The sequence below is a fragment of the Amblyomma americanum genome, chromosome 1 (genome assembly GCF_052857255.1).
Source record: "Amblyomma americanum isolate KBUSLIRL-KWMA chromosome 1, ASM5285725v1, whole genome shotgun sequence".
In the NCBI taxonomy this organism is placed as follows: domain Eukaryota; kingdom Metazoa; phylum Arthropoda; class Arachnida; order Ixodida; family Ixodidae; genus Amblyomma; species Amblyomma americanum.
The window spans coordinates 48,996,351-49,023,252 of NC_135497.1; the positions used below are offsets into that span (position 1 = coordinate 48,996,351).

General features: G+C 46.4%; 2 protein-coding genes and 2 long non-coding RNA genes across 5 annotated transcripts; all 4 read right to left on the reverse strand.

The window, feature by feature from the left end:
• Window positions 1-284: 284 nt before the first annotated feature.
• LOC144135392 (uncharacterized) lies at window positions 285-5,647 on the reverse strand. Its single transcript, XM_077668091.1, has 3 exons — window positions 5,478-5,647; window positions 3,497-3,635; window positions 285-684 (listed from the first exon to the last, which is right to left on the reverse strand). Exons 1-3 carry the CDS (start codon window positions 5,645-5,647, stop codon window positions 454-456), a joined length of 540 nt encoding a protein of 179 aa, XP_077524217.1. The 3' UTR covers window positions 285-453.
• A 618-nt stretch (window positions 5,648-6,265) lies between these two features.
• On the reverse strand, window positions 6,266-17,599 carry LOC144112770 (uncharacterized). The gene is made up of 5 exons (XR_013310458.1): window positions 17,518-17,599; window positions 16,864-16,950; window positions 16,320-16,426; window positions 13,741-13,889; window positions 6,266-6,472 (listed from the first exon to the last, which is right to left on the reverse strand). It is a non-coding gene; the product is annotated as an uncharacterized LOC144112770 (long non-coding RNA).
• Window positions 8,962-12,365, reverse strand: LOC144115507 (uncharacterized). Its single transcript, XM_077649916.1, has 2 exons — window positions 11,613-12,365; window positions 8,962-9,093 (listed from the first exon to the last, which is right to left on the reverse strand). The coding sequence occupies exons 1-2, from the start codon at window positions 12,363-12,365 to the stop codon at window positions 8,962-8,964; spliced, it is 885 nt and encodes a 294-aa protein (XP_077506042.1).
• A 4,130-nt stretch (window positions 17,600-21,729) lies between the features above and the next one.
• Window positions 21,730-25,146, reverse strand: LOC144112771 (uncharacterized). 2 transcript variants are annotated; one of them, XR_013310460.1, is made up of 4 exons: window positions 25,051-25,146; window positions 24,764-24,933; window positions 23,216-23,361; window positions 21,730-21,817 (listed from the first exon to the last, which is right to left on the reverse strand). It is a non-coding gene; the product is annotated as an uncharacterized LOC144112771 (long non-coding RNA). The 2 variants fall into 2 exon arrangements; XR_013310459.1 differs by lacking the exon at window positions 21,730-21,817 and having other exon boundaries at window positions 22,997-23,361.
• Window positions 25,147-26,902: the final 1,756 nt, after the last annotated feature.

Below are 26,902 nucleotides of genomic sequence, written 5' to 3' on the forward strand. Positions count from 1 at the left end.
AAAACTATTTCATCTAAAACAAAACTAATCAGATATTTGAAATTAGCATGCAAAAATATACAAATGGTGCAAGTTTCAATCAGATCCACCCATAAATAAGGAAAAAAGTTCTAAGAGGTGTGTCCCCCCTTAAGTAGACTTGGTCTTTCTCTATTTTGGCGGTTCGAATATTCATATCCTGTAGCAACCCACACATATCACTTAGCTGCCTCTGCTGTGCATCGTCGTCATCTCCTGCATCGTGGGAACCGGTATTGCATAGTGGTCCTAGGTTTTCTTCCACATCACCGGACAGCAGAAGCAGCTCTTTAACAACAACGCACTCACATAACAAAGACAAAAGTATTCCCGGGCGTGGGAGCAGCAACAAGCAGCCATTGTCCGATTTACTTGCGTAAAGACAAGAGTCAAGACTGACCTGGGCAAAGAAATGGACAAAATTGAAGAGCCGCATCACGTAGCCGCACCACTGAACAGTTCCGGGACACGCCAGCAGTTCTTATCGACGACGAGTGTTGATGACATAGTCGATCCGGATGCCTTGATCCACGAGGAAGCGGTCCAGCAGGGTTGCCAGTGGTGATCAAAGTCTTCACTGTGAAAGCTGACGAAACTTGTTGGCGAGTCGTTGCATTCCCGTGCTTCCAAAGTATACAAGGCGCCAAGCTGGAGACATGAAGTAACCTTGGCAAAGAAACGGACGAAATTGAAGAGCCGCATCGCGTAGCTGCTCCCTCGCCCACTGAGGGTGGCAGGGTGGCAGTCAGTCATGCACCTATGAAGCAAACAGTGAAAGGAGGCAGGTGCTTCTGGCAAGAAGAATGTGATGCACCCTGCCCCAATGCGGGGTCACTGTCACTTGTGATGTAGCAGTGCCATACTCTACTTGAACACAGGGACCCCGTGATCAGTACCTTGCGCACTTCAATTCAATTTTATTTACTTTGGAACATACACATTTACAAAAGTGGGCAACAAAAGCATCTGGACCCTTAGCCAGTTGCTAGTCTGGGTCCATGCAATAAGTGCACAAAATAGCATACCTGGGCACTAGTAGCAAATAATTGTAAACCTTACTTGTTAGATCAGCAAGCCTGTTACCATTTATATAATCACTCTCCTTTTTGTGTCTTCAGGCAGTAAGCACTCATAAAGAAAAAAATATGTTTGTTCATATGCTCCATAACCATAGCATGTTGAAGTCCACTCTCCAATGTTATGGGAATGCAAGGAAGATGATGAAGACCATGCAGCCAAGCCACATTTCATCACCATCGCTGGTCGCCTCCGCACGAGACTCAAGCTTAGGCTGCTGGCATTCGTCGGTGGTTCCTGCCTACATTGCCTTAACTGCTTTGTGCGCTAGTCCCTTCTCCCCCGTCAATAAGTCCCCTCTTCAGAAGTTACATCACGTCAAAAAAAAGTCCATTTAGCGGGAGTAGCCATCTTGACAACAAACAATACAGATGTACACAAACACACAGAGTTGCTCAATGACAATCTCACTGTGTCAGTACCATACATAAGCTACACCCACTTCAAGCATGCTCAAAACAGACCAAAGTATCCACTAATAATTTTCTTATACTGAACATTAAACTCTTTTTCCACCAGGTTAATAAACTGCCAAGTAAAGGTAGACAATGCTGCTTTCTGAATAGTTCCTGAACTGCATTTGCCATTAAACCCAATTCACGCACCACATTTCTAAGTATTTGAAGCTTCAATACATTTCAAAATTAAAAATATCTCTGTTCATCCCACCTTGTAGCCAAATGCTGCGGCATTTAAAGCATCTCGCAGCTGTCACGTCTATTAAAAAGAGTATAGACAACGCATTTTGGTGGCATGTTGTCTTCTTCGCAGTGATGTGTAGGACATTACTATAGATGGCTCACCACGTGGTATTTCCGTTCCGCAGCTAAATAATTTATAATATAATTTTCCTCCCATGCTCTTTTGATTTGAGTTTCGGCAGCTCTGTGATGTCAGTTTCGCATGCGTAAGGCATAAAAAAATGTAAGAAAACTGCTGCTGCTTCATGCGTTGTCATTCCAGCTCTTGAGGTAGACCAACTTTAACGTAGCGAATTAAAATGATGAAGCAGTGAATACTTCGCATTTCCTGTGATGCCTTGTGTGAACTGAAACTGCAAGTTGCAATCGTTCGGCCACTGAAAGTGAAACTAAAACAGCATGAGAGAGAAATGAGATTTTAAATTATTCAGCAGTTGTAGGTGAATGCCATGTGGTACTCCACGTATACTAATGCCTTGCGCATCATTAGAAAGAAGAAAACACACATCCAAAAATTAGCTGTCTATACAGCTTTAATTAACTAAATTAACCAACACAAGGAGGCAAGTCATTTGTTCTGACCACCAAAATGAACCAAAGGCAAGCTGCACCCACGTCTTGTAAGCTGCAACCAATGCCACTGTCAGTGGTGGTGCGAATGGCGAAAGCTTTTACAGCGAGCTTTGTAGCAGAAAAAAATGTCAATACAAAGCAGCTTCCCAGTGTTTTGCAACAACCTAAAGCTGAGAAATAAAATAAAAATGCTAAATTATACCCTTAAATGTGAAGGTATCTATTCACCACAAGCACAGATACCCGAGTGCCTCACTTCTGCTGAAGTATACTGTGTAATGTCAGCACCAGCTAAGGAATCTCCAGGTAGTCAAAATTTATCCGGAGTTCTACACTGCAGTGCTTCTCAGTGCTCGGGTGGAGCTTCAGGACATTACCTACTCTCACCAGGCCAGAAATACGCAAAACAGGCAGCTCAGGCACCCAGATAAAAATTGACAAAAAAATCTGATACCGATACGACTTTTCCTGCACATTCTAAAAGTTCAAACACTGCGACACTTCCAAGTGGCATTTACTGCACCTTGCTGCATACAATTGATTTGTACAGTTAAACTGCAAAAGGGGGCATGCCATTTGCTTTTACTGGCGATATGAATGGAAGGCAACTCACACCTATGTCTTGTAAACTACTATCTGAACCATTATCTCAACGCAACCAATGAAACTACTTTTGAGACAAGGAAGTAATGCAATGAGCAACTCAACCAATCTCAAAAGAAAGCTGTCAAAGCAAAGCTCTCTTACTTTCCATTCTGAAACACTTTGCTACACAAAAGACATTACATCAACCTTAACACACGTGGCACAACCAAAAGCCCTAGAAGCAAAATAGGTAAAAAAAACTAACACTGCAGTGATGGCCTTGACCATCTGCTTAGTACAGAGGAGGTGGAGTGTTCGGTACCCAGTGCCACTAACCATCAGTTTTCTAGCAGATACAAGTTTCTCCTTGGCCTGGTGCTCAGCTTTCTCTGGGGTGAAATCTTAGGAAAGAAAAAAAAAACGGTCTTTGACTCCCACGTTGTGCAGACCAAAAACATGACAGCCACTGTGCACCTTTGTCGCAGTGGCCTTCTGCCAACGAAACCAGAGCCCCCCATCGTCATCATCAACAGTCCGCACACCTTGGAGTCAACGTGCGTCACCAGTTGGAGTACGCCATTCAACATCGCCACAGGAACCTGAGGGTGGTTCAAAAGCACCAGGAGTGTGTTCTGCTTCTTCAGGCCACAACTCGACGTGACGATCAGCTCCAGCAGCTCCCTGCATGCAGGCACGACACGGAGCAAGGCTTTTCAGACACTTCATCAAGAGCTACTGTTCATAAATGATGGCCAATTTTTCAAGCAGCTCCAGTCGGGGACTGCGGAACACTGTGCTGTCCCGGCACTAATCAACGCCTTGCTCGTTTGACATATATACTTGTTTAAGGGCTGTGTTAGTGCAAGGGCCGCAACCACGGCTTGGCAGCCAATAATTTAGAAAGAAATAAAGTCAGCCAAAAGAATTTCACTTCACGCATGTGTCATTTAAACACATGGTGCATTCCACCCGGAGCCAACAGATGGTGAAACCTGCCTACGACACTCTGTACAACCAGTGCGATCATGCTGATGACGTGTTGTTTCGTCAGACTGCCCCACTTTCTACTTGTGAGCAGGGTGTTACACCAAAAAAGGCAGAACGTTATTGGTATTATCTCCAGCTGCACAAAAGTCGGAACAGGGTGCTCCCATGCTAGTGCCGTACTTCCCTGCAATGACATGCTGCCCGCCTGGCTCAGACGCTAGCGGTTGGGCATGCTTCGCATAGAAGTCGCAGCAAAGATGCTTTGAAACTAGTCGCGTTTATCATAAAAGGCATAACCATGCTACCAGTTAAGCACAACACAATACTCTGACATTAAAATGAAGGTACCACTGACGTTTTTCATGCCTTTGCCAGTAAAGCGATCAGAAAAGCAACCCAGGTAAGGCCAGCTCCCACCAATGGCTTCAGATCGCACAAGCTAAGCATTGTATCGAACCTTTGGCCAAACCATCATTACTCTCAGTAAGGTACTATGGCCCAACAGTTGTATGCACATACCTCTGCCAAAGAAGGGAAGGGAACTTTGGCCAAAAAAGTGGCCTACCAGCTTCTTATTTTAGGTGGCTCGTGCTGGCTATCAAGCAATATAGCATGCTACTGTGCACTGTACCATCCATACCTTTAATTATTGCATTATGTACTTAAAAGATTCACCACGAAGTGCTAATACGTCATAAAAAAACGTGCCACCCCATAAACAGGGCACGGGTTCCATGTAATGGCTACACACCGTCAAAATCGCAAAGATAAAGAGCAGTCCTTACACGAATGCCCACGGTACTTTTTACCTTTTCAGTTTCTTTTCATTCTGGCACCTTCTTTGAATTTCAGTTTGATCATACTTCAGCACAATGCACCTGCAGGGACCCTAAAGACAAGCATTGTAACAAGCTACTGTATAAGAAACTTGTGTAAGGGCCGCACTTTTTATTTAAATTTGGGAGTGAATTTTGTAGATGCGGCTCATACACGAACGAAAAAAAAAGTATAGCCACATTTTTTTCTCAATTATATAGTTCAGAACAGAGGGTGTGGTCCATACATGGGTGCAGCCCTTACATGAGATTATAAGGTATATATTTGTGGATCATCATTCTAAGAAATTTGTCACTCTACATAGGAACAATCGTCCACAGACCAGAAAAAAAAATTCACATCAAAGGCAAGTGCCAAATTAGGAAAAAAAAACAACAAATGCTACTTCACGAAAATGTGCTGGTTAAACCGTCCCTTCCAATAAAAACATTTCCCCAACTTCATCAATTTAACTCAACTTGGGGTAGGCATGATGCTTACGTAGCATTGCTCCTCATAAAAATAAAATGAAAAGAACACATTGTGAAGGCAATGTCCCTTTACTAGCTGCAATTTAATGTAAAAAATTCTACCAAATTCTTGTCGGGTAATGGAGCAAGCAACCAATTACTTGCTTGGGGTGGCGAGCACCACCCCTGACCTCCCCTTGTTGTCATCACTGAACCTGAAACACCAGCATTCGGGTTAGCAAGCACGTACTCCGTGTCAGCGGCCACTTCTGCAGCATGCTGGTCGATCTCCTTGAAAAGAAGATGGGGCCTGCTGCACCCCTTGTGAGACGAGTTCAATGCCGCCTGTGCCAGGCTGACAGCCACCTCTCGGATCCCTTGCACTGGCGACAGTAGTGACAGCACGATGGCACTGCACATGCGGACAAAAAAACAGAGTTGTAACTCTCGCTAGTGGTGCTCGTAGTCTACTATATTCGGCTGCCATTCTGTGCTAGATAAGGTCACATGGTGTGGGAACGCAGGATGGCATCAAACATTTTTAGCTTCAAAAATCGAAAAAAAGAGTAAATAAATGAAGAAGAAGCAATAGTGACCTACACACGCAGAGAGTAAGCCTCTGCATTCTGTGTTCTCCATACCTATCCACAATTTCAGCAGAGTTGACTACCAATGTCTTCCTTTTTTGCAGAATATTTCTGCCAGACTTCTTGTGCACCATACAATGCACTGCTTCTGACACCCTCACTATGTAACTTCTTGCAAAAATACCGATCAATGACTTTCGGTGTTTGGCCCTGCGCATCACGGGAGTTAAAAGGTGTGCACTGCAACCAGCCACCACTTTTTCATTTCTCTGTAAACATTTTACTGTGCACAACATTCTTTTTTTCAGTCACAAACCACCTAGATTACAAGAAGCTCATCCAACCACCGAGTGTATCCCTTAAGCACTCCCATGATTCCCGTCCCTTTTCACGATTCAAACATGCTTCCTTTATTTTTCTTTGCTGTACAGGCCACCATACCCACCAAGATTCTGTTCGACCAAGATCCACTTGATGTCCTCAGCTGTCTGCAGCAGCTGGGCCGAAACAGCAAAAGCCAGAGACTGAAGCTTTTCCTTTGGGAGGGTGACGCCCCCTGGTGACTGCTGCTGGCGACGGCACAACAGCTGGCATCCAGGTGCAACAGCCACAGGCCACCCAGGAAGTGCACCTGGTGTTTAAGGCTCGGAGAGTGCATCTGGGGAAAGCAGGAAATTGAAACAGAACAACGGGCTTAGCCAGAAATGGCAGAGGAGTGCAAATATGTTCCCAGTTCAATCAAACGGAAGTCAAATATTAATGACAAACTAAATGACTCAGTTCAGCTTTTAGAGATATAGTATATCTGTTTTCAACTCAGAACAATCACGAATGCCAGCATGGCCTTTAAGCAACATACCTGTTTCTTTGTTCAATTATTCATTTAAAGTAAGCATTTACAAAATGATTTTTTATCTGTTTATTTATTTACCCTCAGGGACGTAGGGCATTACAGAGGAAAATGGAATACATCATAAGTACTCCACTTCCCTTATCAGAAGTCTGTTGGTGTAAACCTGTCAGTGCAAACCTGTGTCGAAGGATTGTGCTTTTCCTTTTTCCTTTCTTGGAGAAAACTTTCTAAGTGCAAAAAATAGGGGCACTGCAATTGTATGCAGAACCTACACACCATGAGTGGTGAACCCAGTTGTGCTTACAGCACAAAATGCCCTACCCCCTTTGCAAAAAAAAAAAAGATAGGGGAGAAAGGCAAAGGCATCAGAATGACCTAATTGCATCATATTACAAGAAGCATTGCCAACACTGAAACAGCAAAATTCTCGGTTCAATGAACTACAGTTAATTCCTCTTGAAACAAACTCAGTTGAGATGAATTCTCAGATGAGGTGAACAATGTGTGATCATTTGGTTGGTTTCCCATAGGATCCAATGCAAGAGAAATCCACATAACACGATCTGTTGTGCATGTCCTTCAGATAAATAAAAAATAGTTTCACAGCAACTGTGAACCACAGCGATTCTGCACAACAGTACTCACAGAATGTCCGCGCAAAACCTCCTAGAAGCGAAAAAAAAATGTTTCCACGCCAAAAAGCGCAACTCTAAAAGGTAGCTTCTGTGCAGTACCTTCACTCCTGCCTGAGCATGGCGCAGGGATCTGATACGGCCAGAGCTTGGCATCGCACAAGCCACATGCCGCAAGCTGCCTCCCTGCTGACTAAAAGGAGTGTAGGTACGAAGTGGAGCTGCTCATTGATTCAGGGCTGAAACAGTTGAGAGGTGAATTTTTCAACTGATACGGAGCTGCAACACACATTATCAAGGTGCTGAGGCGGCCAAATACTATCGGCATCACCGGGGCATTGCCTGAGCCAGACGGAAAGGCATGTGGTGCAGCTGCTCATAGAATTAGCTGTACAACTAGGGAAGGATTGAGATGTCAGACACATGTGCATGCCTAATCATGCAGTTGTGCTTTTGATTGCTCAGAGCTAGGGGGAAAGCAAAAACAAAAAAGGACAAAATATCAGTCGCTGCGGAAGAGAGAGGAAGAGATGCCGCAAAAATAAAATTAGACTGGTGCCGTTTTCAAGTACAATTATCAGAGCTTATTTCATGCCCTCACTCATCTGCTCACTTGATCCCACAATAAATGTTGCATGTGAAACGGGGGCTAAGGTTAATGCTGAGGCGGCGGCGACCGAGTCTCTCATCTGTTCAGGTCAGCAGGCGCTCGGTCTGAGCGATGGCAGTGCGGTTACCTCTTGTTGTTGTTGTTGTTAGCCTATCAAAAGATGGCACATACCCACACTGGGGGATAGGCCAAGAATCTTCTTCTTTTCCTCAGTAAATATAGGATGATGCCCTTCTTCTTCTTCACAATGGCCCCGGGGAGAAAAGGTGCCATCCTGGTGACTCAGGGTGGCGACAACACAACCGGGTCATAGTATGGCTTCAGTCGTTGGACATGCACAGTCTCGCGACCACGTCGGCGAAGATCGGAAGATGGTGTGAGGGGCTCAATAAGGTAGTTCATGGAGGATGTGCGCTCCAGGACACGGTAGGGGCCATGGTATTGCGAAAGAAGTTTCTTTGATAGGCCGGGATCAGTGGAAGGAATCCACAGCCAGACAAGTGAACCAGGTGGAAAATCCGGATCAAGCTGACCGTCGTCATGGCGGTGTTTCTGGCGCCCCTGAGTGTCTGCCGTGAGCGACCGTGCAATCTGGCGGCAGTCTTCGGCGTGCTGGGCAGCTTCAGAAATAGTTGTACACTCAGATGAGGCAGGGCGGTATGGAAGAACTGTGTCGACGCGAGCGGATGGATGTCGGCCGTAGAGCAGAAAAAATGGGGAGAAACCGGTAGTGGACTGAGTAGCAGTGTTGTAGGCGTACGTAATATAGAGTAGAACGAGGTCCCAGTTCGTGTGCTTGGCAGCAACGTACATCGCTAGCATATCACTCAGAGTGCGATTAAATCGTTCAGTTAGACCGTTTGTTTGCGGATGGTAGGCTGTACAAGTCCGATGAATGATATTGCACTCGGCGAGTAGAGGTTTAACGATATCAGACAAGAATACGCATCCTCTGTCACTGAAGAGTTCATGAGGAGCACCGTGGCGAAGTATAAAGCGCTGCAAAATGAAGCACGCCACTTCACAAGCTGTAGCAGCTGGGAGCGCGGCGGTTACTGCATACGGGTCAGGTGGTCAATGGCAACAATGACCCAGCGGTTGCCCGCAGCGGTGTATGGCAGAGGGCCGTATATATAGATGCCAACACAGTCGAAGGGGCGAGGAGGACACTGCAGTGGCTGCAACTGTCCAGCAGAGTGATGAGGCAGTTGCTTACAGCGTAAGGCCATAGAGATAAGGTCAAAACTTTCCAAGGGCCCAGACAATGGCCAAGCTCTCTTTTTCCGTCACGGAGTAGATGGATTCAGATTTCGTGAGGGTGCGGCTGGCATAAGCAACCACATATTCCTCAAATCCAGACTTGCGTTGGGCGAGCACAGCCCCGAGGCCAATGCCACTGGCATCCGTGTGTACTTCACTTGGGGCTTGCAGGTCGAAGTGACGCAAGATAGGTGGTGCCGTGAGGAGACTGCGCAAGGTGTTGTAGGCATCGTCGCAGGCAGGCAACCAACTCGAACAATCCACATTGCTGCTGAGAAGCTCAGTTAAAGGGGCAGCAATAGCCGCAAAGTTGCGAATAAAACGTTTAAAATAGGAACAGAGGCCTAGGAAGCTGCGCAGTTCCTTAATGCAAGTAGGTTTTGGAAACGCAGTCACAGCACGAAGTTTGGCGGTGTCGGGGCGGCCGCCCTCTTTTGACACAACGTGGCCTAAAATTGTCAGCTCAGGAGCAGCAAATCAACACTTTCTTAAGTTCAGTTGAAGGCCAGCGTCCGTAAGGAATGTTAAGACGTGCTTCAGCCGGGATAGATGAGTGGCAAAGTGGGGCGAAAATATCGTGATGTCATCGAGATAACACAGGCACGACTTCCATTTCAGGCCACGCAGAATGCTGTCCATCATGCGCTCAAAAGTAGCCGGAGCATTACAGTGGCCAAAAGGCATGACGGTAATTTCATACAGGCCATCAGGGGTGACGAATGCGGTTTTAGGGCGGTCGTCAGCTGCCATGGGGACCTGCCAGTACCCAGAGCATAAGTCGAGAGAAGAGAGGAGTTCCGCTCCTTGAAGGCAGTCCAGAGCATCATCAATGCGCGAAAGAGTTTCATGTGACCTTATTCAGGCGGCTGCAATCAACGCAAAAACGAATAGAGCCATCTTTCTTTTTCACGAGGACCACGGGAGAAGCCCAGGGACTGTGTGAGGCCTGGATCACGCCACTCTGAAGCATGGTGTCAACTTGGTCTTTAATAACTTGGCGCTCAGTGGCTGAGACACGATATGGGCACTGACGCAGAGGGGCGTGGTCACCGGTGTCGATATGGTGGGCGACAGTCGACATGCGGGTCAAAGCGGGTTGGTGTGAATCGAAGGAGGAACGAAATTGATGAAGCAGAGCGAGAAGTTGAGTTCGTTGAGGTGCAGGAGGAGAGGCGTCGATGGAGGGAAGGAAAACGTCTGGAGACGAAGTGTCGGGTGCAGGAACCGGCGGGCTGACGGCACTAACGTCAAGGGATGGGGAATTGTCATTTTCATCGCGGTAGAGAATGAAGTCAATGATTTGCATGGTACCCAGGCACTCACCGCGACGCACAGCGGAAGCATATGTAAACGGATTGGTCACGAACAACGCGCTAAGGCGAGCTGACAGAGTGAGGTCGGCATAAGGTATGGAGCGGTACTTGCGGCACAGAAAGAGGGGCGATGGTGTAAAAAGTATGTTGCCGTCGCGAACAAGGTCAGAAGTGAGGGGCACAAGAACAGAAGAACAGGCAGGCAGTTCAGTGTCTTCAGCAACGACGGCTTTGGCAGGAGTAGCAGAAGGGGCATCGAGCGGCGTGTAACCGCTGAGCGCAAAGAACTCAAGTTCAGCACGAGCACAATCAATGACTGCGTTATGGCGGGACAGGAAGTCTCAACCCAAGATGATCTCAAGAGAGCAGGTTGGTAAAATGACGAATTCAATCACGTAGAGAATTTCCTGAATGACGACGCGAGCCGTACACGCCGCTAACGGCGCAATAGCCTGCGCGCTTGCGGTGCGCAGCGAGAATCCAGAAAGTGGGGTCGTCACTTTTCGCAACGAGCGGCAAAAGGAGGCGGCCATGGCAGCCGGTGTCCACAAGCGCCAGAACAGAAACGCCCTCTACGGAAACGGCGATCAGATTGGCGGGACATAACTGAGGCCTTGGACATTTCGCTGGTGGCGCAGTTCTCGCCTCAAGAACTGCGGCGTCTAGTTTTCCTCTTGCGAAAGATTCGGGTGCCGACACATGGGAGAAAGGGAGCGGCGACGAGGAGAAGGTGACCGCCGGGTGGAGAAGGTGGTGCGATCACGGGAAAGTGGGCGACTCTGTGGCGTCTCGGCTGGCGGTGAGTAGTCACTGGGAGGAGGCCAGTAACCGGCAACTGGGGAGATCAGCGCACGACGACGGCAAAGCCGGGCCACATGACCAGGCAGTCCGCAAGAGTAACAAATAGGCCGATTGTCAATAGTACGCCAGAGATTGCCAAATTGCCGAAGCGGTCGCAAAAAAGGCGTCGGAGCGTGAGGAACTTGAGGCACAGACGCTTGAGGTGGAGCGTAGGTTGGGCGGTAGTTAGGCGGCCGTGCGACGGCGGCAGCGTAGGTGAGGGGTGCAGCGACAGGTGCGGGCGGCTGTGCTGGTGCAGGCGGAGGGGCCGGTGGAAGGGCCTCAGGCACTTGTTCGCTGATGGCAGTGGGAAGGTCGGGCGCCAGGAATGGAGATTGCACGGAGGGGGATGGCAGAAGCAACAGCTGACCTGCAACTTCCTCACGCACAAAATCTTTCATGTGCACCAACAGTTGCGAGCGGTCAGGTGCAGCCGACAGGCCGGCAAGCGACTCGACAACCGCTGCTGCGTGCTGGCGAGTGATGAGCCTCTGCTTGCGCAGCTCGTCGTAGCTCTGGCAGAGACTGACGACTTCGGCAACGGTGCGGAGATCTCGCGACAGCAGCATCTGAAAGTCATCATCCTCGATGATTTTCAGAATATGCTTGATCTTGTCCTCCTCGGACATCTGGGGGTTGACACGCGAGCATAGGTTGACCACGTCTTCAATGTAGCTGGTGAACGTCTCACCCGACTGCCGAGAGCGCTCGCGAAAGCGGTGTTCGGCGCGTAGCTTGCGCACAGCAGGACCTCCGAACACTTCGGTGAGGTTCGCCTTAAAAGCAGTCCACGTGGAGAGGTCTGCTTCGTGGTTTCGAAACCACAGGTTGGCAACGCCAGTCAAATAAAAGAAGACATTGTTCAACTTGGTGGTATCGTCCCAATTGTTATATGTGCTCAACCGCTCGTATGATGTGAGCCAGTCTTCAGCGTCACGATTGTCAGTACCGCTGAAGAGTGCCGGGTCCCGCTGCCGGAGGGAGCCGGAACAGAGGCCTAGTGAGCCAACCTGCACGGCTTGGTGGTGGGCGGCTTCAGGCATAGCGGGCATAGCGGGGGTCGGTAGCGTGAGGTTGCACAGGTCCAGGGTGGTACGAGGATGCTAAACCGAACCTCCACCGAATGTAACGGGGGCTTAGGTTAATGCTGAGGCGGCGGCGAAACCACGGCGGTGACCGAGTCTCTGGTCTATTCAGGTCAGCAGGCAGTCGGTCTGAGCGATGGCAGTGCGGCTACCTCTTCTTTCCCTCAGTAAATATAGGATGCCCTTCTTCTTCACACATGAATGAATTTTTATGGCGCAAGGGCAGCTGTGGCCGAGTGCCATGGAACAAGGTTTTATTTTTCTTTTACTCACAGTGGGGTCAAAGACCCATTTCCCAAGCATTTCACCCTAAAGAAGCTGAGCACCAGACCAGCAGAAAACTTGTACTCAATTTATCTCCGGTGGGTACCCGGCAGCCCTGGGGAACCACAATAAATGTTCCATTTGCAATTGTCCTCTCATTGCATGGCCACTTTATTCAATCTTTCATATAACATATATTTGGATACACTTAGCATTCTCACATATGCCTTTTATAGTGGCACATCTGCTAAAACAAACTTCTTATAAGACCCCAGACTATAGTCAGATGACGAAACAGTAAAATTCTGCTTTCAGGTAAAGGCCGAAATCTGCCAAAATGGTGGAAAACAATGTGGTCCTTACCCACATATATACAATACTTCCAACACCCTCTAAGGATACTGTACAATATAATGCAACAAATTTTCCCACAAATGAACGAGTTCTGAAATGCGGGTTCTGCTTCAAAGAAGCATTCGCAAAACGAAACTAACTTGAAAGCTTATTCTGCAATACAACTGTTAACCAATTCTTCAGACTTTAAGATTGGAATGCATTTGACTTTTCTGACTTCTCTCTACCTCTGTGAGACATTGCAGTAAATTGTGACTGAAATTTCACATGCGCCACAACTTGCTGCTTGACTTTTCGGAATGCCTTCATGCTCACCTGCACGTCGCCCCAGCAATCATGAAGGCGAATTCTGAATCCTATTTGAACTACAAAACTTAAAGAATTTGTATAAATCAAACTCGTTAACATCGGTTTAGATGACCAGACTAACATGTTTCCTATGGGATGACACACAGCTCACTAACTGCACATTGTGCGCTTTTTTTTATTCTGCCACGCCTCCATTCTTTCATTTGTGCGAAGTGCCGCACATGACCCTGTATTAAGATTTATGTACGCACAGTTCCCAAAACTGGCTAAAGCAGCCTCTGAAACCCTAAGTAATTGAACACTTGCATTTCATCTCATGAGTGTGTTTCTATGTAAAATGAGGACACATACACACAAGCATGCAAGCACGCATGCACACGTGCAAGGAAGAAGGCTAGGAATGCACCTTGAACAACTTCTGCATCAGCTGCCGAAATTGATTGGCTGCTGCCCTTGCTGACCGAGTGCTCCACAACTGTACCAAATATGTTGGCAAGAAGGTCCAAAGTAGCGCAGATGGCATCGTCTTGTTGCCTTAGAATCCACATGGGCTTTCTGCAAGGTTTCAAATAAAAATGGTGCAGCACACGTCATACACAAAACTTAACAGTAACAAACAAAAACACGTGCTTCAAAGCAGAGGCAGCAGCTGTAAAGCACTACGCTTGTTTTCGATCACTTCCCAAAGTGACTCAGACAATAAAGGACACCGTAATAGAGGGCTTCAGATAATTTTGACCATCTGCGGTTCTTTAATGTGCACTGGCATCCCACGGTACACGGCCCTCAAGCATTCTGCCTCCATCGAAATTCAACAGCGGCAGCTGGGATCGAACCCACACCTTTTGGGTCAGCAGCTGAGCACCACAACCACTGAGCCACTGTGGCAACTTTAATGACAACAAAGGATGGCTTATGTCATTAGTGAATTATTGACAGTTCTGTCTAGAAAGCAGGAGGCAAGTAGCTGTTAGTGGCATCAGAACTGTAAACCTAAGCGGTCAAGTCAAGTCCCATGGGTAGCATTTCAGCGCATCTTGTAAATCATCTGTGCTATGCAGTCGAGTCCGCTTATAACAAACATGAGCATCACATGGCGTCCGCTCGTTATATCCCGAAGTTCGTAGTAAGTGGACCAGAGCTTTAAAGACAGCTGCTTGTCAAACGAAAAAAATTTTTCTTTCCGAAAAAGTCCGCGATGATCGTCTCTTTTTGCAGCGCAGATCCGATGATTGAGGTTTCCAGATTATTTTAAGCAGAAGCGTGCTATCGCCGAGGCCCTTGGCATAGTCGAGTTCTCTTAGGCTATCTATGTAGCTCATTGCTACAGGCACGCTTATGGGTGCTGGCTCCGAAGCTTCATCCTCATCTGATTCCTCTGCGTCACTCTCGTTCCGCACTTCAGAAACGATGCCCTCGTTCGTGCACTGTTCCGTGGTGTCGGCGTCATCAACAGAAATAAAATCATTCCAACCAATGTCATGACCCCCATGTCGGAGTTGGTGACACGCCGCCACAAATTGCCGCTGGGCTGGTCATCTTCCGAAGAATCAGGCTCGGCATCAGACACTGTGTCGACGAAGCCGCCCTTGCGGAAGCAGTTTTGCTAGCCAGTGGCCGTCACCACCGCACAGGCCGCTTTCATAATCTCTACAGCTGAACACAATGGAAGTGGGCTCGGTGTTCCCGTCCGCCATCCCGAATTACAACCTGGGCCCAAGATTTGAACTAAGCCAACGAAACGTCCGCACCGCAACAAGAGTGACAAAAGCGCGTGACGGGGTGGGCGTGCAGCATGCACAGGTGGCAATCAAGCCAATTAAGCCAAGGATACACACGCACAGCGCCATCGGAGAGACCAATAAGGGGCGTCCGTGAGTGTCAGTGCAGCCACCTCTTGGCTCCCACGGAAAGCCTGCTTCACAGTGCGCGGCCTCCGCGATCGATACTGGCGGCGGCGGCGTTGTTCGCAGAGGCCACGTGTGGATTTGGAAGAGGGTGAGGATAAAGGAGTGGAGTTGCGAGGAGGGGCGGGAGGGCGATCTTGGAAGTCGCGTCGGCAACGAAAGGGTAGCTCGCTCAAGTGCGGCACGAAACAGGGCGGGCAGTTCGCTCGTGATGAGGCTTGGGAAAGCATACCGCATGCCGGGCGCACAAAGGGGTTGGAGGCAGGTTATCTCGCATCACAGCGCCGTCCGTTCGCTGTAACCGATCAGCAGGGCTTAATGACGTTTGTTATACGTGTGATTTTGTGCCATTGAAATAATGTATATTTTGACGGTTGCGCAGGTCTCATTCGTTACAACCGAAAGTTCGTCTTAATTGGGTCCGTTGTATGTGGGCTCGACTGTACATGCAACAACTTTTTTAAAACGAAGATTTCCTGGGCCTGGTTACATGCAACACTGCACTATGTTTTGCCGCTTGAAAATTCATCATGTGGTATGAGATTACGGTGGCCATTGATGTTGCCAGCATGCAGCTGGCTGTAATTTGAAGGCAACACCGAGGCTACCAGACAACCAGGCCTGCACTCTATCACTCGTTCTGGAAGCAGCCAGTGGCAAGCTGCACTTGGAGCTGATGCTGCATGCTGGCACCAACATTGCAGAACTCCATGAAACTAGTGCAGCCAAATCAAAGAGAACTTATGCTGTCAAAGTGTTCTCTGATATGAGGCCACCCGTTCGTCGTCCTGCCTGCCATTGCACGCAGTGAGAGGTAAGCAAGCGACTATGCAGCATGAAATTCAGGTTTGAGTAAAGCTATTTCGACGATCTCCTGCCGCACCATTCATACCTGGACACAGCCTCCATTCAGAAGTCCATTTGATTTAACCGGTGTGAGATCCATTGCGTCTGAATTAGCGAGCATCCGACACTCGCTGGGACAGAGCCGTCAGTTTGAATCATCCGGATTTCCGAATTAACAGAGGCCAAAGCAATGAGCTTTTACTGTACTTGGGAAAAAAAATTGTTAGCTCACCACAGTAAGAGGTTGGTCAATCTTTCCAGCAGCCTCCCCAAGATCAGCAAGAAGCAACTCCGCGATGGTGTCCACATCCTCAGTCTCCAAAGCGGCCGTTATCTTTTCTGCAACAAGAGTCAGAAATGAAATGGCAGGTGCAGCTTCCTTGGAACAGATCCTTCTCTGAATGAAGGAACAATGTTCATGAGCTTGCACTGCAAAACAGAGGGCATTTCCTTCCTTCTGTTGCCTCCTGTTAAGTACTATGTTCAAAGTCGTACAGTTTGGCACATTAGTAGACTGTGCTAGGTGCCAAACATGAGCCAAACATGTTGCACTCAACAAAATGCACAAGCAGAAGCATAAAAGCTCGGCAAATGCAGCAAGGCATCACACAGTGTCCTCGTCATGGGAACATGGAAGCACTGCCAAGATCCAAGAAACCTCAAAAGTTTTACCCCAGTCCTTGGAGCCCTTCATTACACACATCAACAACTACTGCAGGTGATAATCAAGACCTCGCAGGTTCGTAACCGTGGCAAAGTAAAGCACTTGCACTCACTGTCAGCAGTGACGTTGCTGAGCTCTGGCAACCGCTGCAAGGCCGTGCTTGCGTACGCCAGTCGAGCAAGAGACACCTCCGAGGCGTCTGTCGGCATCAAGAATGGACGCACCATTGTGAGAACTTGCCCCTCGTCCAGTGACGAGCACAGGTCATCACACACAAACACCAGTGCACAGGTCAAACCTACAACAAGCACGATGGCAGTTGAAAAAAAGAATGGCTACTTCAAAAAATGGGCTCTGACTCGTCAGTTATGTGAGCCACTTTGATTAACTTTCTCCTTGCTTTCTTTCAATCTCCTTCTCCCCTATTCATGAAGAAGTGGGGTGAATGTATCATATTTGAAACTCCACCTACGTGCAGACCTCAGGCATCAAACACACCACAAGACAAAGCCTGTTAAAAAACTTCTTAGGCTGACATAAGTTATGCCTTACGCTAAGGCTCAATCACAACCAACCACAATCGAATGAACGTGTATGATGCCATTCTGACAACTCCTCATGGAATCATGGAAAAGAAAAAAAATGTGAAAGAAACCAGAGAAAAAGAAAAATATGCAAACCAGCAAAGGCCATGCGTCGATCAAATGCAGGACAATTATAAGAATACACGCATGCTAGGAGCAGAGAGGGGACATTCTGCACACACCATTTCTTGCTCTGCTCTGTGGGCTCAAACAGGAGGCGCCTCAAGGTGCCAAGGACAACTCCTTGCTCCAGAAACTTGCACAGATCCTGAAACAAAGAACCACTGCAGATTGAAAGAAACTGCAAAAGGATCCCACAGGTCAACTGGCGTGTAGTCATGACTGAAACATTACCCAAAGGATGAAAATTTACAGATGGGTTGTAATTCTCTTTCCTGGCTAGTTCTACCACCATGCAGCCAAAATCAAAGAACCTGAACCGAGGGGCTACAACACAGTATTAAGTAGGGGAAAAGGCACAAACAAATAAAAGAAAATCGGACTTGAATTACAGAAACATTTCTTTTTTTACTGCTTTGCCAACTGCTGTCACACTTATCCCTCACACTACTCCCAGTGCGTATGTCATTCATAATAAACTGCTGTTAGCATGTTTTCTGTAATGCTTTTATGCAGCCACAGCAAAGCAAAGGTGAGTAGGCAAACAGTGACAACAATTCAAAGTGAAATCAGAGACAACTATTTAATCTCAAAGTTCCCAGAAACTTGCTGTCGCGTGCACGGCCCTCGAGTCATCGCATGATGACCTGGAGAACCAATCACGAAGAAACAACTTAATATTCTACGGCATCCATGACAAAGAAACCGAATCGTGGGAACAGTCTGAGACTAAAATTATCTCTTTTTGCGCTGAAAAGTTAAATCTTTCCGTTGACGCCGCTGCCATTGAAAGAGCGCACAGACTAGGAAGATATGCGCCCGACAAGCACAGACCCCTGATCGTTAAATTTTTGTCCTTTAAAGAAAAGAATCGTGTTCTTTCAAATGCTGCCAAACTAAAAGATACTGACTGGGCGATAAGCGAGGACTATTCGGCCAAAGTGCGGCAACAAAGAAAAAAGCTCATGCAGTTTGCTAAGGCACGCGGCGGAAAGTTGAAACTGCGGTTTAATAAGCTAAACCTGGACAACAAAACCTATATCTACAACATTGAAACAGACGATATCACTTGTGTAAACCAATAGCCATCACCGAGGCTTTTAGCTAGCCCACAAACTGCTATTAAAAATGAACTTGTCTGTATTGTTGTTAATTGCCGCAGTCTAAAAAACAAAACTGACCAATTCCTCTCACTCTTAGAAATGACGAGCGCACATGTGGTAATTGGAACCGAGTCATGGCTGGACAGCAACATAAGTGATGGTGAAATATTTCCTCCATCCTATACCACGTATAGGAAGGATCGCAATGTACGCGGTGGTGATGTGTTCATCCTCGTTCATAGCAGTTTGAGAAGCGTGTCTGTTAACTTAGACAACGATTCCTCTGAAGCTGTCTGGTGCAGGGTACGGCTGGGCGATGGTACTTCTTTGGCAATTGGCTCTTTTTATAGGACGCCCGGTTCAACCTGCGCACAGCCTTTTTTTGAACTTAGCAACACATTATTAGCCTTAGACGCAACACATATTATCCTTGCCGGTGATTTTAGTATGCCCAGCGTAGAATGGTCGTTTTAAACCAATAATTCGCACTGCATCCCTCTTGTATACCGCTTTCCGTGAAGTAATTGGTGCTCACTCATTATTTCAGTTTGTTCAAACCCCTACCAGACTCGGCCTTACCAGTGCTAATGTGCTAGACTTGTTTTTCTGCAATGACCCTAGCCTAGTCTCGTCTGTCATAACGCTGCCAGGCATAAGCGACCATGATGTAGTTTTAGCAAAAGTATCCTGTAATGCTGTGAAGACCCACCACACCCAACCACGCAAAGTGTCTTTTTATGAAAAAGGGGATTATGCTTCGCTATCACAGGAACTCGACGCATTTTTTCCTGAGTTTCTTTCACATCAGCCATCCCTGAATATTGATTCCTTCTGGAACTTGTTTAAAACTAAAATTTTGTCACTGACGCAGACTTTCATCCCATCCCGCTTGATTTCAGCCAAGCGTCGTGACGATATGCATTGGATGAATAGACAGTTGCGGGCAATGATCAACCGGCGGAAACGGCTCTTTCGCAGATATTGTGATACGCCCGCACTAACTTTGTACTCCGAGATGAAAAAGCAAACTAAGAACTTATCGAAAGAAATCCGTAAAGCGAAAAGGGCATACTTCAGCACACTAGGCCAACAACTAAATACAAACCCAAAGGCAGTCTGGAAATATGTTAAAAATAAGAGAAACAGCAGGGTCTCTGCGCCTGATATACTAGACGCAACTGATTTTGGAAGGGATTCAAAAGGTAAAGCGAGAAGTTTCAATCTTTATTTCCAATCGGTGTTTTCCGATCCCATTAATACACATACTGACTTTCAATTTTCCAGCACCCTGACTAGAATGAATGACGTTGAAATTTCTGAACGGGGGATCATGCTTTTATTACAGAAAATTAAAGTTACATCAGCACCAGGGCCTGACAACATTTCCAATTACGTTTTGAAAAATTGTGCAGCTTCAGTTGCCCCGTATCTCGTTGCATTATTTCAGAAATCGTTAGAGAATTCTTCTTTGCCCCTTGACTGGAGAAGTGCCAATGTCGTTCCGATTCATAAGAGTGGTGATAAAACTAAAACATGTCACTATAGGCCCATATCGCTGACGAGCGTGTCGTGCAAAACACTGGAACATGTCATTTATACTCAGTTAATTAGCCATCTACAAAACAATAGTTTTTTCTGTTCGACACAACATAGATTTAGGTCCGGCTTCTCATGTGAAACGCAGCTCGTGGAATTCACACATGACATTTCTGTTTCCTTAAACTCCGCCGGTCAGGTAGATTGTATATTTTTAGATTTTCGAAAAGCGTTCGATTTAGTTGCTCACAACCTATTGTTACAGAAGCTTTCAAAATTAAATATTCCTACCTCACTCTTATCCTGGATTGAGGCGTATCTTGCGGAAAGGAGACAGTGCGTGGTTATCGACGGTGTCAGCTCGGAAAGTGTGGGTGTAACTTCAGGTGTTCCGCAGGGGTCGGTTTTGGGCCCTCTTCTATTTCTCATTTTTATAAATGACCTCACTAGTAACATTTCAAGTATAATCAGACTTTATGCTGATGACTGTTGTATCTACCGCAATATTTCTTCTGAAGCAGATGCAATTTCACTACAGCATGACCTCAACTCTGTATTCTCTTGGTGCAACAACTGGAATATGGCGCTAAACATCTCCAAATGTAATCTGGTCCGGTTTACAAAAAAGAAACAATTCCTCCAAACAGACTATTTCCTTGGTAGCACTGAATTATCCGCAGTTTCAACTTATAAGTACTTGGGAGTCTTTTTTTCTACTGACCTATCATGGAATACACACGTAAATTACATATCTGCTAAAGCCAGTCGCACATTAAACTTTCTCAGACGTAACTTTAAGGACGCTCCCCTTACGCTGAAGGAGACATTATACATGTCTACTGTACGTCCGATACTTGAGTATGCTTCCGCGGTTTGGGACCCGCATACAAAACTGAATATTGAGGAGCTGGAGCGCGTCCAGAAACGGGCTGCTAGGTTTGTGTCCGCCGATTACAATTTCCAAAAAAGTTCTTCTGGTTTGCGCGAGAAGTTGGGATGGCCATTACTTGAAAACAGGCGCAAATATTTGAGACTCTCTTTCTTTTATAATGTGCTTAATAATAAAACTGGAATTCCAAAAGAGAAATACATTAGTGAACCCAGCTACATTTCCGCCCGCACTGACCACCCACTTAAGGTGCGCGAGTACAATTGCCGTATAAACGTATTCAAATATAGTTTTTTCCCACGAACAGTGCATGATTGGAACTGTCTCCCTTCGCGGGTCGCTACCGCTCCTCCTACATCGTTTCTGACCGATTTGCAAAGCCACCTGTCAATATAAGTGCAATAATTCTTGTCCGAGTGTATTATGTTTTAAGCAGTGCTGTATTTTAAAATGTATCTTTTTTTTGTGTGTGTATGTGTGTGTTTAGGGTATGTTTGCCTTTCTACAATGGTTTTTATTTTGTTTTTTCTTTGTTTTTGCTTCCGTGTGCATGGGTTTATTGTATTTTCTGTGTAGACCGCATCATTTGCCTAATTTATTATGTACTAGATGTTTGTTCTTATTTATGACGTTTCCCCCCTACAATAATGCCCCAATGAGGGCGCTGTAGGTACTGTGTATAAATAAATAAATAAATAAATATAAATGCAATGCATGTAACAGCTGACACAGTGCACTCACCTTGCCAAGTGCAAGCACTGCTTGCACCAGCTCTGGTTCAGTGCCAGCTAGCCGAATTTGGAGAGAATCCCGAGCAAATTTTTCATCCACGTCCTGCACAGTAAAGGCATAATTCTGAGCCAACCACAATAATCAAATGTGCTCGAAATGCACCCATCATGCTAGCTCAAACAAATAGTGGACATTTTTATCCACACACCATACATTCCCCCAAGACTTGTAATGGGGTTGGTTCATAGCCCTGAACAATCTGGATCCATGGTTATGCCAAATATGACCAGATGTACCAGCTGGCAGGTAAGCTTGGTCAAGCCAAGAGGTGAAAACTTTTCTGACAAATCGAAGGATCTGTGCAGACTAATTTAATTGACAAAAGAAACAATTGTTGGAGAGAACAGAGAAGCACCGAGAGAGGAAGAGAGGTGGGCACAGCGCCGACAAGGCAGAAAATAGTACGACACATGGCCCCAGTTGCAAAGGCACTCACTGCAGAGAGCTTAGTTGGAAATTGGTACCGATGAACTGAACATCACAGAAGAGGTGAAGCTCTCGTTGCAGCTAGCATTTCTAACGTACCCTATCATCTCTCTTCAGTAGCCATTTAAGGTTCCAGTTAATAGCTCTGCCTTGGTGTCCCTTGTGGGTCTTGAACTATGGTCACTTCCCAGAAGGATGGTACCAAAAACCCAGAACTCTGCAGGCATGAATGGAGAGCTGAAGACCACTACAGAAGCTGCTACCGAGAACACTGAAAGTGTAGAACTTTACACTGCCTGCAGCCAGGACCCGACGTCCTTGAAGAAGAAGACAACCAGTTTCTGCACTGGAGCGACAGAAACACCGAGCACTGACGGTATTTCGTACCAGCATTACCTGTGCACTTTTCTCTTCAACTTGAAAAGCTTTGTCGTGCACGGCACTCAGCTGGCATTGCAACAGTAATTGAAATCTTGGCAACCCGCCATCCTCCCTATCCAAATCCGTAGTTGAGCTGCATGTTAATCTGACCATTCTTTTGATAGAGGCATCCCCACCCAATGCGGAATATGAAAACAAAGAGCGCCTGATGACTGGGAGCTAGGAGCCAAGCTCCAAAAGCAGCTGGAAGCTGCGCCTCCATCTGTTATAGATTAATGTGATGCGAAGGAATGCGGAACTGCAACATGCTACCAACTAAAATCCACGTGCATCAGTTCGCTATTGAAGCTCTCAGGATGCATCAGAGAGAAGCGAGGCCAATAGGCAAACTTTTTAGATCAGAAATCAGCAGGTTTGATGGAACTATGCTCATGACTATAGCTCCTGGGATCAGTATGAAGCTTCAATACATAGCAATGAAGCTCTATCAAAAGTCATAAAAAAGCTACTGCACTGGAAAAGCAGGAGATATGAGGAGTCTTTCCTTTACTGAAGAAAATGACCACAGTGCACCTGACCTAGTTAATGAGCAGTCTAGGAGAAAAGAACTTGCTCTAAATGATCACAACTCACCTGCTATGGCTAGCAACCATTCTGTTCATTGGCGACACAGAAGCATTACAGCATTTAATGATGAAGTCATTAAGAATGTAAGATGCCTTGGGTGTGGAGCAGTGGAGCGCAGTGCGTCACTCAAGAAGCCTGTTGAGAACTTTGCCCTGAGAAATGATAAAACAACAATGCAAAGACACAACCGAAGCAACCAAGACCGGTTTGAAGGGTATTCCGCATGGTTAGACTCTGAACAAAGAAGTTCACAGCAAAGAATAAATGCAAGAAATTGTCGGACTCATACAGAACCAAATAAACTCGGGTCAAGTCATTACAGGCATTAAAGCACAGACTATTTCACTGCACGCACTGCATCTCGGGTATTTGAGCATCCTAACAATTCCTGACAGAATGAACAGGACTCCAGGCACGCTTCGTCATATATATACCGAAACACATTATGACAGATGCTGAAGGCTACATATATACCCCGCTACCCACAATGAAGTGCCTTCATTGTGGGTAGCGGGATTGATGATAGCGCACCTGCCTTAGAAATTTGTTTAATGTTTTTTTTGGTGTCTTCATTGTGGGTAGCAGGGTTGATGATAGCGCATCTGCCTTGGAAATTTGTTTAATGTTTTTTTTTAGGGGGGGGGGGGGTTTATCGCATTTGGGTGATTACAGTACATCTGCGTTTGACGGGACAATCTTACATGTGTGTGTGTATTGTATAAATTGACTTCTTACTGTCGAATAAAATTCAGTTGTAAGTTCAGCGCCTTCCGTGTCTCTCGTCTCGTCCTCTTGTGTGTGTTTTAACGCTGGTTTTTAATGCGATGGATAACCACCAACTCGCCCAATCCTCAGTTCTTCTGCAAAGGTGTGCATGCAACCTTCCAAATCCACGCAGATTTTTGTTTTTGCAGCCATACTCATTTTTGTTATGAAATTAAACTTCAGGGCCTATGTTTACGAACCGGTGTGGACAGTGGTGGTCCCCGGTCCGGCGCACCCATATCCCACATGCGGACGCTACAAAAACGGGCACTTCTGACCTCTTTCAAAATTTCAGAACCATTTTCTTGACGCTGCAACATGATGGCTTTATAACTTGGTAGGGTGGCTTCACCATAGAGCAGTGGTGTCGCGTGAAGAAGGCACACGCGAAGCCGAAGTTGAGTTTTTATTTTCAAAACAAAATAGTTGTCAAGGAAGTTGACGAAAAGACAATAACATGCCTGACTAAGCGTAAACTTCCTATAACGTCGCACATCACAGAATGGACGGCGACAGATGCCACACAATATACATACAGGTTTATTGTCATACATGTCTGCCATATCCCCCCCCCCCACCTTTTTCTAGCTATGCTCAGACCTGCTACTACATTTCGCTACATTTCGATGCATTTCGCATAGCGCAATCAAGAGGGTTATGCCTCAAAGAGACAACTTTAAATCTTGGCCGTGCACCCTAGTGACCACACTGCCGAAGCCAGCGTGCATCCAAGAATCAGCTTACTATGCATACATAGGCATGGAACAAAATATACAGAAATTAACCCACCTTAGTGCTATGCTGCTGTATTGCGCGTGCTTTACATAATACTTGGATCAGGCCTTTTGTTCTTAGATGAGAACTACTCTCGGCGAGCTGAGCGACCGTGCTTCCTGCGGGCTGGGATAATTGGGCTCTCGAACCTATTCTCTTGTGGCCTCTCGTGGTGAACGAGCAACCTGCGAAACGGCATCCTGAGTCGTGCAACTCTCACTGAGCACCTTTCCAATGCACCGTTCCCTCCTCGCGAAAGAAAAGGAGCGCGCCACAGACCTTATGAATGGAACTGCACTTACCGTTTGTGTCTGCCGAGCTAGCGAAGTAAAAAGACCGTGCACAAGGTGCAAGTCAACCGAGCGGCGCGCATTGACCCTTGGCAGAGAGGCACCATTTGCAAGCAGGCGCCTGTGCTGGCGTCCCATCGTTGTCATGACAAGTGCTGTACTTCAATGTCTGTGCTTCGAAATTATTTTTTTCTCGTAGAAAACATCACTTGTAACAACAATCTGCAACATTCGCTAAGTTTTCTTGACAAACGCGACACATCGCCGAACATGACGTACGGGCGCTCACAGCCAATCCTGCCTCGCTTACAACCAGGTCGAAATAACGCAAGCATTATTTCAACCCATGACGTCGAATCTGGTTTGACCAAAAAACTTCACATCGGCTTTTTTTTTTTTTCCTGTTCATGTTTGAGCCGAGTTGAGCATTGCTTTAGTAGCACTACGGCCGGTCGGCGGGAGGAGTGTGCGATCGTGTGGCACGTGAGTAATTTGTTCTTGCTATCTAGCGTTTGCAAGTTGTTTCCATATTTTTGTTTTCCATGGGGGTGAAGTTTCATGGCATGTCCAGTCCGTCAACTATTTCTTACCGTTCTCAGATACTTTGTCCCCTTACACTTGAGCATTGTGGAAGAGCCGCAGCTGCTCTTAAGATGCTTTGTGTCCTTGCCTTTGTGCAGGGCAGCAGCGGCGTCTTCCGCAGTGCTCAGGTGCGTGTGGGCAAAGCATCCAAAAATGATGACTAGCTTGGCTGGTATTTTCTCTTGGTCTCTGAATGCATCATATGGTCACAATTTGGCAAAATTATGGACATGTATACCAGGGAATCGCTTCGAAAAGTTATCCAGAATTTGTATTGTGAATAAAAATAGCACAACACGCATAATGTTTCGTTTTGTGATACTGCAGATTACACGAACCAAGAACAGAACAGCAAGGTTCTACTGTATTTCTTTGAAGGGCTGTGACGGTTTTAAAGGGTGTCTAGCAACCTAGAATTGTCAAGAGGAATTTCGTTTACCTGGAAAAATCGGCGAGTTGTGAGGGATACCATCAAGAAAGTGGTCAAGTCTCGGAAAAGGACAGGCTGAAGTTAACGCAGAGGTCTGCTGCGAGTTTTAACGATACTGCGAGTGTCCAGCACACGGTCCGTTCTTATTGGCATGACATATTTTTGCTTCTAATGAGTATTAGGCATGGCAGCCTGTCTGTTCTAGCTGTCTTTTTCTTGTCTTCAATTAAGTGAGCATTGTGTATACTGGTTCGCTCTGTACAGGTTGCCACACTGCTCATTAAATTTGGTCTGGTGCATATGAATAGACACAGCTACATTCAAAAGTATTTTCTGTGGAATAAGCCGTAGTCATAGTAATGTGCAGAATTCATGCACTTTCAGTATACTGATGCGAGGTGCCACGCCACTCCAGTGTGGCATCAAAATCGATCTGTAAATCTTGCTCTCAGGCTCCGTCAATCTTGTAGGCTGTTGCAGAAACAAATAGAGGCTAGTTTCTCTGCGGTTCGAGCTGTGGTGACGAGGTCGTAAAAAGCTGTTTCTTTTTGTGGAAATCGTTTGATGCTTGTCCTGTGGCATTGCTGCTATCGAAAGGGATGCCAGAGTGTGCCTTCATTGGAAAGGCAGTAAAAGGCAGTGCTTCTCAGTGATGAGCAAACCAACCTTTCAGCCCTCTTGTTCAAGGGTTCCTTCTTGAAAGCCTGAAGTATTCTTTTGCAGTACAATGAGCAGTGTATGGAGCCCCTGAAAGCATGCAGTGTGTTCCGTTTAGAAATTTTCCAGAATTTTTTCAAAGTAGAGTTGTTTGTTTCTTTTGTGAAAGCACATGTAATGTCAGCACATATGGCC